The 14,953-nt window shown below is 31.8% G+C and overlaps 1 protein-coding gene across 2 annotated transcripts in view; it reads left to right on the top strand.

The window, feature by feature from the left end:
- Positions 1-13,648, top strand: part of fj (four-jointed) — a 174,478-nt gene extending 160,830 nt beyond the window's left edge. For both annotated transcript variants that reach the window (XM_067047134.1, XM_067047133.1), the window contains one exon: positions 12,025-13,648. In XM_067047134.1, coding sequence (XP_066903235.1) covers positions 12,070-13,215 — 1,146 coding nt within the window. In that variant the 5' untranslated portion in view covers positions 12,025-12,069 and the 3' untranslated portion in view covers positions 13,216-13,648. The remainder of the gene's footprint in view (positions 1-12,024) is intronic.
- Positions 13,649-14,953: the final 1,305 nt, after the last annotated feature.

The following is a 14,953-nucleotide window of genomic DNA, read 5'->3' as shown; positions in this document are numbered from 1 at the left end:
TATTGATCTTTCGAATAAAAAAAAAATTTTGATTACAATTTAATTTTTTGTGTTATTTTTTACAATTTCAAGTTCTATCGGGCTTAAAAAAAGACCCTATACATTCTGTTTTATATTTATAGACAATGGATAGTACAATGGACAATACCTCTAGGAATCATATTGCTCATTCACTTCATATATAACTTAAATGATAAGAAATAAATAAAAAAACAAAACAATTCAATATTTACATTTAGTCTCGGGAACTCCAAAGCAAGCTTTTCCCCCCACTTATGGATGCAAGAGCAGAACTCCGGAAGATCCCGGCGCTTCTCACAACCGCGTCACAAGTATTAAAAGCCAATGGAGGATGAGTGACGGCGCTAGACGCTCAGTACTAGTGGGTACAAGGATAAGGAGTATGGAGTAAATACCGTAACGTAAATTTTGTCAAAGTACAAAATATGGAATAATAATATTTCCTAATTTGAATTTTTCTTTACCTCAGCATTTAAAAAAAAAAGTTGTATTAGAATAATTTATGATACTAATTTTGGCAATTAATTAAGGATAGTGATATAAAAAAATGATATTATTTTTTATAAAGTATAAATATTTCAGACGTTCTGTATATCGTCAGGTGTTAATTTTTTACATTTGTTCTTTTTTGAATTGTTTTATTTTCAATTAAATTTTGAAATGGTTGTTTACTGGTAATATTTTGTGAAATTCCTAATAGAAAAATATGTCATTTATTTGAAAAATCTTTAACACTGTAAATTGTTACTTATCGTATTGTTGTCATAACGACTATAAAATAAAAAATTAAAAGAAGATTTTTAATTCCTTAGATAGACAAAAGAAAAAAAATGACGAATAACGTTGTACAAGTAGAAAATATAGTATAGTATTATATTTTAATTTTGTAGTTTTATTTTTAGTTTCTTAAGTATAAGTTTTCTTCACCTCAGGTTTTTAAAATATTAATATAATCAACTTCTTAGAAAAGAAATTCAGAATAGGTTTTAATTTTATTTTGTAAAGAACTAATTTGTTTTTTTTACTAAAAGGGTGATTTTCTACTTAGCAGTCCAAATAATTGTGCTTAATCTTCGTTCAAGTTCTTTTCTTTTAAGTGTAGTATGTGGATTCCGCGGTAACTAGGTGATTTTTAAAAAAATATCCTACCTAAATTTTGTCGTCGTTTGGACGCTGCATTTCGGAATGAGGTCGCCGAGGAGCGAGTAATAAAACCACTTTTATCGTGAATGAACACGCAATAAAAAGCTGACTTTCTCCGCCTACTGCCGAAGCTGCGTCAAAAAAACGGAACCGTCCCAGGCTTAAAACTTTTAAGAACTTCATGAAGCCGCATTCGTACGTATATAATGGATTTCCACATGACATATATCTGTAGTGTCATAACAATGAACAAGTATGACAGTCTTCGTTTTAACGGTGATAGTAAGCTTACAGATCATTCACAAACAATATTAACATAAATAAATTATAAGGAAAATATAAAGTTATAAATAGAGACCGGATCTATGGGGGAAAAAAATGAAAAACGTGCAGTGAAAAACCCAAAATGTGCAAAATCCTTCTTCAAAAACCCAAAATGTTAATAAACACTCAAGTCCTTCAAGGATCAACTTTATTGTTTAATTTATAATACAAATACGTAGAAAGCTAAACTAATCTTGTTAATAACTAATCAGTTATCAATTTTTTATCATTTATGATTTAATTCAATATTTTGTATAATTCTAAATTTGTTTGTATGCTATTCCTTTTCAATTGTATGTTACTCTAAATTTTTTTGTTATCTCTTTTGTTCTATAGCCCCGATGAAGACCTGAAACTCAGGTCGAAACGTCGGCATAAAATAAATAAATATGGTTTTGTTTATTTATGTTGTTCTTTGCTGACCGCACCCCTCGACAAACTTCTCCAATCATTAATCTACGGTCAACTATCTACACCTCATTAATCTTGTTATTAATTAAATGTTCTCTAAATTTAAGTAAACATACACAAAAAACTAAACTACACTGATTAAAAAGCTAAATTTTTGTCCATAATTGAACTATATATTCATAAAGAGTTATGACGAAGCTAATTGTATAAACTTATTTTATATACTTATAATGAAGGCTGTATTATGAATTTTTCAATTAAAACCATCTCAATTTTAATGTTCTATGTAGGAAGGAGTATTTAAAAATATTCTTCTAATGTTGTGTGCATGCTCTTATTGTGTATTAACATACGAAATGCCATTAACCAAAACTAGTGTGGTCATACCTTTGTAATAAAGTTTACATCATATTTACCAATTGTATTTTAGTTAATAAAGTTGTAAATTTCTATAAATAAACAATTTTGGGTATGTATCTGTATGTAATAAATCTATATTAAAAGTAACATGCATATAAACTGTGAAATATTTTTTTTTGTTTTACTGAAGAGAATTAAAAAATATAAGAAAAAAAAAACACAAAAAAGGAAATATAAAAGATAACAATAGTACTCACTGAATTAAAATAAATTAAAAATAATAATAATAAAGAAATATATAAATAAAAGAAAATATTTTATTAAGCTAGTCCGGCTAGTGGTAAATAAAAATATCAAATTAGTAGAAGAAAACTATTTATTATTAACCTACGTTTCGCTCCACTTTCCAGGACTTCGTTAGGGCTAAATGAAAAATATTTTTAAAATCAGCAGAACATTAAAATAAAAAAAAAAACATTTCAAAACAATTGGTTTGTTAATAAAATATTTAAAAGAAACAATAATAACTTAATGACTCTCTTCCTACAATCTACTTAATACGGTCAACTATCTTCTTACAAAAATAAAATATTGTGAATTCTAACAATAGCTTCTAGTTTCGCGGTATGTAAAACAATTACTTCGCATATTAATGTGTAATTACTTACGCGTATGTATTATAATTCATATCTGTGTAATATGATATATAACTAATGTATTTCAATCCGCCCTTTGTTCAAATATTATCTTTAGCCCCAGCACCCGGAACAATAACTCTCCCAGACAAATGTTCTCTGTTTACATAATCACTCTGGAGAAAGTGACCGTATTCCAGATATCGTTGCCTCGGGTCACACTCCAGCTTAAAAAAATCCTGACCGCCTATCGCGATCTAGGACTTAAGAAATACTTTAAACAATAATTAACTATCAATTTCATTTTATTTATTCATTTTTTAGTTAATAAGAATGTCATATAAAATATTTTAATATAAAAAAATGAACTTCATATTGACTCAATCATGTTTCATTTTTATGAATGAAATTGTTATAAATTTTTTTCTATTATAGATTTTAGGGACGTTTTTGACCAATATTATGAATATAATTTCTAACTTTACTATAAGTTGAACTGTAGAATGGAAAAAAGTTCTAATAATGATTTATGGTTTTATCATAGGTATAATAATTTCTTTGTATTCTCTGAATCAATATTTATTGTGATCGATTAATATGTAATATCATTCATACGATAACTAAGCGGTTTTTTTAATTTCAGCAACTTTTTCAATGTTTCTCGATTTAACTTATATTTTAAATTAAGTCTTCCATTCCCGTTTTAAATTAATATTTGAAAGGTGATAGACCGTTGCTAAATCCATTATTATTTTTAAAAAAATTTAGACTGTATAAATGTATATGTATTTATGTTTATTAAAATATGACTTTCTAGGAGAGTATGAAAAAGAAATTCTCAATTAAGAAATGATGGATAAGTTAGCAAATTATTAGATACTTTAGAAAACTTCCGAAATAAAGCTGATTTTCTTCAATAGTGGTAAATTTTAAATTTTAAAAATTATGTATTTGACGTAGATCCCCCTACCTAGGACATCTGAACAAATGACTAACTTTGAATCCTCACACAAGACTGAAACGACAGAAAACTGCTCGTCGATTCTGACTATTACAGAACTTACTTGACGAACGGTCTAAACTTCCAATCCATTACAAAAGACTGATGTACATAACTGTATAAAGGCCAATATAGGCAAACGGAGTTGAGCTTTGGGGCTCCACTAAACCTTAGAATTCCTCTCGTATCCAATCCTTACAATCCAAAATCCTTCATAAAATCCTCAATGCTCTTTAATTTGTCACAAATAAAATCATCCATAAATACCTCAATGTTCCTTATGTAACCGATCTAGCCCGAACCAGACATCATCCTTCCATTATAAACTATTTAACCATCCAAACTCACTAGTTTCTAACCTTGCTTCCTCTTCTATTTCTGACAATCCTCTGAGGCGCCTAGAAATAAAATAGCCTCGAGATCTTATAAAAATGTTATTAGAGTGCTACCAATGGGTAGTTTCTCTTATGTTATCGTACCATTATGGTCTTACATCAAATTTACTGGTTGTATTATTATGTTCAGTTGTAAATGTCAATAAATACAATATATATTTGATGGACTTAATGTGAAAAAATTTATCTACATAATTATTAATTTTAGCTATCTTAAATATATTTTTTTTATATATCTTTTCTATGTATTACATCCAAAGATGTGGTATTGAAAGTGCATTGTCGATGTTGGATTAATGAGTTTGCGAGTATACTCGTTCGAAATATGTTTTAGAAATATTCAACTGAACCCACTTCACGCCGGCGCCATTTTCCCTAAACCTGTAGTCTTTTTATTATTTTCGATATGACGAGAAAGGAAGAACATATTTAAAGTAAAAAAAAAGAGAGATAAAAAATAAGAACAAGCCAGTGATGAAGAAACATCGATAGCGAGACAGGTTTCATCGATAAAATCGAAAATCTGGGACTGGCCCCTCTCGAGGAGGCCATGTATTTGTATTTATTTATTAAATATGTATCGATACAGTTAAAGGGCAGCCGGTATTTACATAATGACCAATCAGATAAGAGTTACGGTTATCTGTTTCCTTATCGAATTGCTCCGCTAGTGTTGAGAAAATGGACTCCTAACTCCTCTGTAATTATGGACGGCTCAAGAAATAAAAAATATAATAATACGATGTTAGTCCGGTCATTATAGCAATCATATTATATCTAAGGGTGGCTCTAGCGTCTGGGATAAATTGCTCCTTCACGTGGAGTCCTGCAAGGATTTGTTGACCCAACGTCCAATTTTGTACCAAGTATATCCTAAACAGCTCCCAATTTTCACTTAATTATCCATTAACAGGGTTATTAACTGATCCATTATAGTTTTATAGGCAATAATATCGTAAACTTGTATATAAAAGTTGTAGGAAGATGATATCAAGAAAAGTATCAAAACAGTAGAAGAAAACTATTATTTTATTGTTAACCAACGTTTAGCCCTATTACATTACAGGGCTTCGTCAAGGCTAAATGAGAAAAAAGTGAGGGCCGAAACATCGCAGAAAAATAAAATAAAATTGAAAGATATTTTAATAAAAAATATATAATAATACGATGTCATTATAGCAACCATATTATCTAAGGGTGCCAAGCTTCTTTGATAAATTACCCCTTCACAAGGAGTCCTGCAAGGATTTGTTGGTCCAATTTTGTTCTTAATACATTGTAAATAGCTTCCAATTTGGACTCCAAGATATTCTCAACAGCTTCCAATTTGGACTCCAAGATATCCTCAACAGCTTCCAATTTGTTCATAATTATCCATTAGGAGGGTTATTATCTTTTAAGAGATAATTAGGATGTTTAAGTGTCCGTTTAAATGAGTTTTAATGGCCGTATAAATGAAAGATTAGTTGTCCATGTTTGGGATGGTTAAGTACCTATTGATATTTTGCTACTTGGGTTTCTGATTGGTATTTCATTATTTCATGGTAATAGTTATTAACTCCTATTTATAAGATATCATGTTATAATATAACAATAGTATTTTATATATATGGATATTTTATGGGTGTGTAAGTATTCAGAAAATTGAGCATCATCATACTTATTCCTAATATTTATTTTGTCATGCATATATTATTATTATACTTTGATACACAGGTCTACACTTCTTTAGACATAGCTTCTACTAGATTAATACATTAGTTACTAAACTTAGAGGATGAACTGTTGTCTGTAGACATTTTGCAAGTAAAACTGGGGTTTTACGTATTGTTTCTAGTTTCTAACTTAGTAATGTTTACTTACAAAACTTTTTTTAATAGAATTTTTCATGGTCTGTCGGTATTTAAGTTATATATCAGACTGAGTTGAATCATGAAGCCCACACGACTGACGCTTACTTCTAAATCAAATATCGAGCGATAATAATCTTGGGCAATGTCTTTTTCGATTCGTAATAAGTATTATTGCCTCCAAGCGATCAATTTGAATTTCCATCATTAATTTTACTGAACAAGATCCGTGGATTCCTATCCTCTCTGACATATTATTTAAAGTAAATGACAGTAGTACCTATTCATCCCTCTTTCCTCAGTCTGCCGGTGTACCTCAGGGTAGGATTCTTGAACCTATCCTTTATACAGTTTTAACGGTTGACATCCCAACCCATCTTAACACTATGACGCATATCCATTATCAGTGAATAATGACACACCCATTGTATCAGAAACTCTACAATCCCGCTTTGTAGAAGTAAAATAAATTCCTACAAGTCACGTTTACTCTTCGTCTTAAACCCATAACTTCCTCCCCACAGTATCCTTTAATAATACCACACTTATTCCTGTCGAACAGATACCTAGGACTACATCTGACAATACCACTACCTTGGAAACCTCATAAGATAAAGAATAGACAAGAAACTGCTCGTCAATTCCGACTATTACGACACTTACTTGACAAACGGTTTAAACTTCCAATCCATTACAAAAGACTGATCTACATAACTATTATAAGGCCTATCTTGGCTTGCTGAGTTGAGCTTTGGGGCTCCACTAAACCATCGAATTCCTCTCATATCCAATCCTTACAATCCAAAGTATAACAAAATCCTTAATGCTCCTTACTTTGTCACAAATCAAGGCATGCATCAGGACCTCAATGTTCCATGAAAAACATCCTAACCATCCAAACCTAGTTAGAAACAAGTTCTAATCTGCCTTCTACTTCATTATCTGATAAAGAGAAGGCCTCAAGATCTTCTCTAGAAATATTATTGGAGTTCTATCAATGAGTAGATTTTGAACATGTTTGTATCATAGTATTCTATAACTAATATAAAATTAGTTGTATATATTTTAAACACAAATCTAAACATTATTAAATAAATTTTTAAAAAGTAAATAATTTTACTGACAGTTCTACTGACTGTGTAATATTTCCTTGTACGATATGATTTTTAATTAATTTAAATTCAAGTGAAGACAAGAAACTGCTCGTAGATTCTGACTATTCCAACATTTACTAGACAAACGGTCTAAATTGTCAATACATTACAAAAGACTGATCTACATGACTATTATAAGACCTATCTGGACATGCGGAGTTGAGCTTTGGGCCTCCACTAAACCATCAAATTCCTCCAGAATCCAATCCTTACAGTCCAAAATCCTTAATGCTCCTTACTTTGTCACAAATCAAGTCATCCATCAGAACCTCAATGTTCCATATGTTGCCGATTTGGCCAAAACCAGATACCGTTCCTTTCATAATAAACTTCTCAACCACCCAAATCCACTTGTATCTAATTTGACTTCTCCTTCATTACCTGATGATCCTCCTGGGTGTCAGAAAAGAAGATGGCCTCGAGATCTATAGAAATGTTATTGGAATTCTATCAATGAGTTGAATCTCTACATGTTTGTATCATCGTATAACCAACATAAAATTTATTTGTATATATTTTTAACACAGTTCTAAACATTATTAAATAAATTTAAAAAAAGTAAATAATTTTACTGACAATTCTACTGACTGTGTAATATTCCCTTATACGATATGATTTTTAATTAATTTAAATTCAAGTGATCTACTTGGCTTTCTTGTTTTATAATATGAAACAAGATGCAGGATGGATTGTTTCGATACTGACATTCAGATTGACCCTCAGTACTGAAGCGGTGGCCTCGTGTTCTTGTAGCGGTCCGTTGTGTGTTTTACAGTAGAGGCTTACTGGCCTGAGGGCACACCTCATCTTGATCCCGGGGCCAGGAGGTGGAGGTGCAGTTGTGTACTCTCTAGTCCTCTAGGCTCCTCTCCCAGCTGCCTCTACATATTTCCATTCTAAATCATCTCTTCTTATAATAACGCTACATTAACCGTATCTTGATGTATTCAAGTTTAAATACATTTCAACTGGAAAATTTTATGGTAACTAATCATAATTACGATTACTTTTGCTGTATGAATTTCAGATAAATGTTTTTTAATATACTCTTGAATTAAAATCATCATTTAGTCTTTATTTTTTTGTTATATTGTAACAGATTATATATCAGATTTGGAATTTTTTTTTCGTACTCTCCGCTTGAAATAGATATGAATGATAAACAAATATGTCTGTTGCTATGTCTGCTTCTTTTACCTATAGGTATTTTAAGGATTGTGGTGGGATTCACTGTATGTAAAGGATACAATGGTGAGCGGGGAGGGTCCGCTGGTGGTGTTAGAATTAGATCTAGGCGGCAGAACCCAAACCTCTTCCCAGGGTAAGAACAGATTATATATCAGATTTAGAATTTTTATATCTTTTGGTTATATTATAATTGTAACTATTATCTACAGGAGGGTAAAAAAAACAAAACAGGTTATATAAATAGATTTTCATAAAATGGGTCGTTAACTTTGGAAAATATAAAAGTAAATTCGTAAATTATATATGAAAGGAATATGGTCCGGGTGCGGTAAAAAAAAAAACTCAAATAGTAGAAATATACTATTTGAGTTTTTTTTTTTACCGCACCCGGACCATATTCCTTTCATCTTTACACACGGTCAATCAATAATCTTCCAGTATGTCACAAAACACACGGGGCCCTCATTTTTGTTTTGACTGCCGTCAAAATAGCCCTGAAGAAGCCCTGCAACGTGGGGCGAAACGTTGGCTCATTAAAATAGTATATTTCTACTATTTGAGTTTTTTTTTTTACCGCACCCGGACCATATTCCTTTCATCTTTACACACGGTCAATCAATAATCTTCCAGTAAATTATATATATTTTGTGGAACATGCATTTAATACAATAAATAATTTATAAAAGAAAGATGGTCTGGATGCGGTCAGAATAACTCAAATAGTAAAAAAAAAAATTTCTAAGCCAACGTTTCGCCCCATTTTTCAGGGCTTTATTTTTTAAATAAAAATGTCTTGTTAAAATAAATAATTTAATTTCTATCCATTTTAGTCTCAACACATTTTATTTTTCTTAAAAGTCCGACGTTTCGGCCAATCCGGCCATCCTCAGGGACAATCTTAATACAATTTTGGAACTAAATGATTTAAAAACTCAACTTCATGCAGGCTATTCTGCCCAGGTCAAAACAACAATTTTTAATTAGTCAATATTCACATTAAAACCAGAATTAAAATTCTTTTATCACAGTCACTGTTTGTTAAAACTTTATCACAACCTTGATAAAGTTTTAACAAACAGTGACTGTGAGACAAACTAAGGTTAATAAAATTTTGTACACAATCATGCTTATTTACAATATGTTTAAATATAGTTTAAAATTTAAAACTTAATTGTATTACAGTTAGTGTCAAATTGTGGTTTTTTGAAACTTCTAGAAACTAGAACTAATCGATTTTGTCACCAACTGTAGGCAAATTTGTAAATTTAAATTGTAATTTCATCATTAAGACAAAACAAAAAACTGGAAGATAGTTGACCGACGTAGGTTGTAGGAGGATGGTCTAGGTGGCGGTCAATAAAGGTATCAAAACAATAGAAGAAAACTATTAAAAAAAAAAAAAAAATTTCAAAACATTGTTATGTTTATAAACTATATAAAAAAAAGTAACAATAAAACGGAGTATACATGTTATCTAATAAACAAAACAATTGTATAGAAATGTTTTTTATTTTAATGTTTCTTACAATGTTTGTATCTTAGTTTTTATTTAGCCCTGAAGAAGCCCTGTACAGTGAGGCGAAACATTGGTTAACAATAAATAGTTTTCTTTTACTATATTGATACCTTTATTGACCACCAACAGGACTATCTTTCTACAATAAAAAAAAAATTAATTAAATGGTAATTTGGTGAAAATCCCCAAAACGTGCATTCGTGCCCGAATATTTATTAACATTAAGCCCGAAACGTTCTTTTCAAGAATTTCTATCGAGTTTTGGTAGATTTTGAATCTAGGAAACAAAATATGCAATTGTTCAAAAATCGGTCTCTAGTGTTTACCATCTTCTTGTTCTCCCGCCTGACATTCGCATACTTCGCTATATACTTCTGCCTTCTTTGCTGGTTGCGGACTTGATATGAGGGACTTAGACTCGGAGAGTGAAGTAGAGAAGAACGGCGTTGACGAAAATGGTGAGGTAGGGGAGGTTTGTTGGTCGGCAATTATAGCATACCTCGGCCAGCTTTGTGAAAAACACTCGACCAGTTCCGATGTCCTTCGCTCGGCTCCTGCGGATTTCCTTTGGTAACGCACTGGAGGAGAAATATCATGTTGAAGTCCTTTGCCGTTTTATGCCTGACAGTATTTGGATCCGTGACTTTGTTTTACGAATAACTAGATAGCAGCTGAGTTAAAAAAAAAATGTATTGTAAACTTCAATACTACACCGAAAAAGCTACATTTAATAACATTAATTTAAAATGATAAGACGTTTCAGAAAAATAAATTATTATTAATAAATTATTGGCCTTATTTCTTTTTTTTTAAATTTGTAAATTGATATATAATTATTTGAAATTCACTCTGTAATTTTAAAAATTGTTGATCAAGCATTATTTTTTAATTTAGCTCGAATATTGAAAAAAAAGTCATAAAGGGATAATTTCTTCCAGAAAAAATACAAATTAATAATATCCCCTGTTTTAATTGATTGTCCTCTTTCTTAGTAATTGTAATTACGTTTTATCCAACACGATTATGAACTAATCACATATTGAATAAAGCAAATGAAACATTACTGAAATAATTATTAAATATTTATATATATATTTTTTTATAATGATGTATGTTTTTAATTTAACTATGGAAACAAAAAACATTTAAAAAAATATTAAATGTACTGAATAGAGACATTCAAGTATTTTCATAAAATCTATATTAACAACACACCTTTGATTATATGACAGTTAGATCAATGTTTTAGCCATTACTAAAAAATATTAAGGAATGATAGTGTTTAATATATTATTTTACATTAAATTTAAATAGTTTTTTATTTGTTTTAAATTTATTTATTTTATTATTTATATTTTTTAATGTATTTATTTTATTTTTTCTCTTAAATTTCTTATTTGTAAATACGGTATGAATGAGCTCTATGATCCATAGTACCATTGTCTAAAAATATAGCAGAATGTAATATTACAAAATAATAAACAAATTATGAAAAATATTACATTATTTATAGCGACAAAATGCTATAGTGCTGTAAAATACTCATTTGTAAACTTTGTTTCTTTTAAGCTTGTGAATATTCTGTTTTCTAAAATATGGTACTAATACTACAAACGGACATTTTTGAGGCAAGACTAAAATTATTTCAGATTAAGGATTCATTGCTAGATCATAAAATAAAAAAAGTATTCTTTGCTCCTCAAATGTTCAGTTTTAATTTACTTTCAATTATCGATCTGCATCTATTATTTTTTATTGTTAAAAGTTTATTATGAAGTTGATGATGAATAAACATTTAGCCCAGAAGTATATTTGGTATTATGTAAATATGAGTAAAAGAAAGTTTAATCGAAGGAGCGCTGGGTACACAGAGCGGGTGTTCACCCCAAGTGGGCAGTGGGATTTAGTAGAGTCGAGTGTTTACAGAGCGCTCTGTTGTTCCAAGTGTTGTGCTCGGCCAAACATGCTGAGTAGTCCCCGGGTCGTCGTGAGCTGGGTTTGTTTCTTAATGAGTCTCCTTGTTGCAGGTCCTCCCAGTGTTCGAAGGCGTCCCAGCTCCTGATGATGCGGTGATGCAGGCCACTCTCTGGCGCCTCAGAACCTTCCCGATGCGAAGAACAGTCTACCTCCTGACCGCTCTGGTCGCCTTCTGCCTTGGCCTGTCCCTCGGCCTCGCGATACCCGTCTACATCCGGCTGGACCTCAGGAACAGCACCGTCAGGCCACCACAGCCGGAGCACTTCGTTAGCGTCAGCTTCCTCAGCGACAACAGCGTCGAGGACACCCGACCTTCTACCGTTGTCGATGGTATCTTCTGGGGCGAGCAAGTCGAAGCAGCACTACCCACAGGCTATGGAGAACCCGAAGCAGAGAGGTGGCGGCGGTTCATTAAGAGTAACCCAGTGGTGAAGATTGAAGAAGGCTGTGGACGGATGCAGAATCGACTCTTGACCTTCGAAGACGGTACTAAAGCCTGCTGCAGGTACCGGCAGAACACGGACCAGATCCAGGGAGAGTTGTTCAGCTTCTACTTGGGGCAGCTGTTGGGGATCACCAATCTGGCACCCTCTGCCCTCGGGGTGGTCCAGAGCAGGGACCCCGTCTGGTCCAAAGTCCGGTCCCAGATCAACCTGGCCCAGTGGGCCGAAGAGAGGCCAGTCGTCCTCACCAAGTACGTAGACAACCTAGGACCCGCTCAGATACCCAAGTCGTTGCGGACACCCGCTAGAAAGCTCCATCCACAAGATGTACAAGGTGACAAAGAACGACTCATCGAATTAGCCCAGTGGTCAGACCTCATCGTCTTCGATTACCTTACAGCGAATCTCGATAGAATTGTCAATAATCTTTACAATCTGCAATGGAACCCCGGCATGATGGACGCGCCGGCTCATAACCTCGCAAAGAGCTCTAAATCCAACCTCTTGTTGTTCTTGGATAACGAGAGTGGATTACTGCATGGATACAGGCTCCTTGATAAGTACGAATCGTACCACAGCGTTCTGCTCAACGCCCTCTGCGTCTTCCGGCGTTCGACCGTGGAGATGGTTGAGAAGCTGCGACGCAGCGGTAACGTCGGGGACATTCTCAATTCCCGACTGTCTTCGGAGCGGGATGCGATCCCAGGTCTTCCAGACAAGAGCGCTCGAATCCTGAACGACAGGCTTAATCGAGTGCATGACCAGGTGGAGTGGTGCAAGAAGCAGTATCCACGATGAAGGAAGTCTTTTCGACTCCTCCAACTGCTGTGATAAACCAAAGAACGCGACACTCCAACTCGTCATCGAAGGACATTTAGGTTTTTATTTATTAACTGTTATCGGCCGTTTCGGCCTCGTCTCGATCGTGCCTTTTGAACTATTTCTATTTTCGAATGCGACTAGTCCATTGTTTGTGTGTACATGTTGTGCGCCTTATAATTTGTAATTAACTCGTGTAAATAGTGATCGATTTGTGATGTGCCCATCTTCAATATGTATCATATATAAATATATATAATAATTCGTGATATACTTTAGTTTCGGTAAATGGATATTACATTGTATTCATTTGTACATATTTTGTATACAATAAACTGAACATATAAATTGTAGATTAACACTGTTTATAAAAAAAAAATTGACATAATAAACGATATATTTTAGGAATGCACTAATGTTTTTTTCTATTGTAAACCTTTCCTTTCACTACTAACTCTACTGAACACATTTCACTAATATGAAAAAAATAAAGAAATTATCGTAAAACTGTTAAAAAAGTTATTACGATTGAGTGGAAGAACCGACACATTTTTGTAATTATGAATTAAAGATATGAATGAATTAAATTAAACTCAAAATATGAATTTAAAAAAAAAATTAAATTTCATTGTTTAAATAAATAAATTTTATCCAATTTTAGTCTCAAAATAATTTGTATTCCTTTATAAGTCCGACGTTTCGGCCAATTCGGCCATACTCAAGGACAGTCTTAATTCAATGTTAGAACCACATTATTTTTTTTTTTTAAACTTTACGTAGGCTATTCTGCCCAGGTCATTAATTTCAGTCCACAAAATTCCCTAATTTGTCAATTCTTCACATTAAATTAAAACTTTTTATCACAGTCATACTTCTCTATCATAAATTAGACAAATATTGTTGTGATAAATTATATTAGAGAAGTATGACTGTGATAAAAAGTTTTAATTTTAATTTAATGTGAACAATTGACGAACTAGGGTAATTTGTGGACAGAAATTAAAGACCTGGGCTGTTTTGAGACTAAAATTTATTTATTAAAACAATAATAACCAGTCTCAAGGAAGTGTATAGGTTTATCTTTAAATTTTATGAATAAAATTTAAAAATAAATGAAAAACCTATTCATTTATATGATTTTAACAGTAATAAAATTTTCTTCAAATAAATCTTTTATATTAATTAATAAAATAGATTAATTTATATAGTGAATATATATAACCACCCAAAAAATGACCTTAGTGAATAAACATAATTTTAAATAAACTATTAAAAATATTTCCAGGAGTTTTATGTTTGGAAATAAGCTTCAATGAGTTGACTGGAGTGAATATAGAAAAGACTGAAACGTTACAAAACTGCTGTATATTCATAGATATTAAAGAAAAATAATATGGTTCATAAGTTTTTTTTATTTATTTGTAATATTAAATTTAATGTTTAATAATTCTTATTTTAGTCTGGAAAACGCATTTTCATTTCATAAAAACTACCATATTTTTAGATTTTGAAAAATTAAACGAAATGCTTTTGCGAAAGGAGAATTTCTTTGTTGGATCTATATATATTTATGTATACACATAATATCACCTCAAACACTCATGTTTTCTCATTGACATAATAATGACTCATTCATATAAAATTATTTTTACATAAATCTATTAATTGATTTTTCTAGTTTGGGAGACCTTGGCAGAAAGCTTCTTAAGGAATCACC

Source organism: Halyomorpha halys, unplaced genomic scaffold (assembly GCF_000696795.3).
Source record: "Halyomorpha halys isolate HHAL.00 unplaced genomic scaffold, Hhal_1.1 Scaffold250.1, whole genome shotgun sequence".
Taxonomy (NCBI): domain Eukaryota; kingdom Metazoa; phylum Arthropoda; class Insecta; order Hemiptera; family Pentatomidae; genus Halyomorpha; species Halyomorpha halys.
This window is presented reverse-complemented; position numbering and strand designations above follow the sequence as displayed.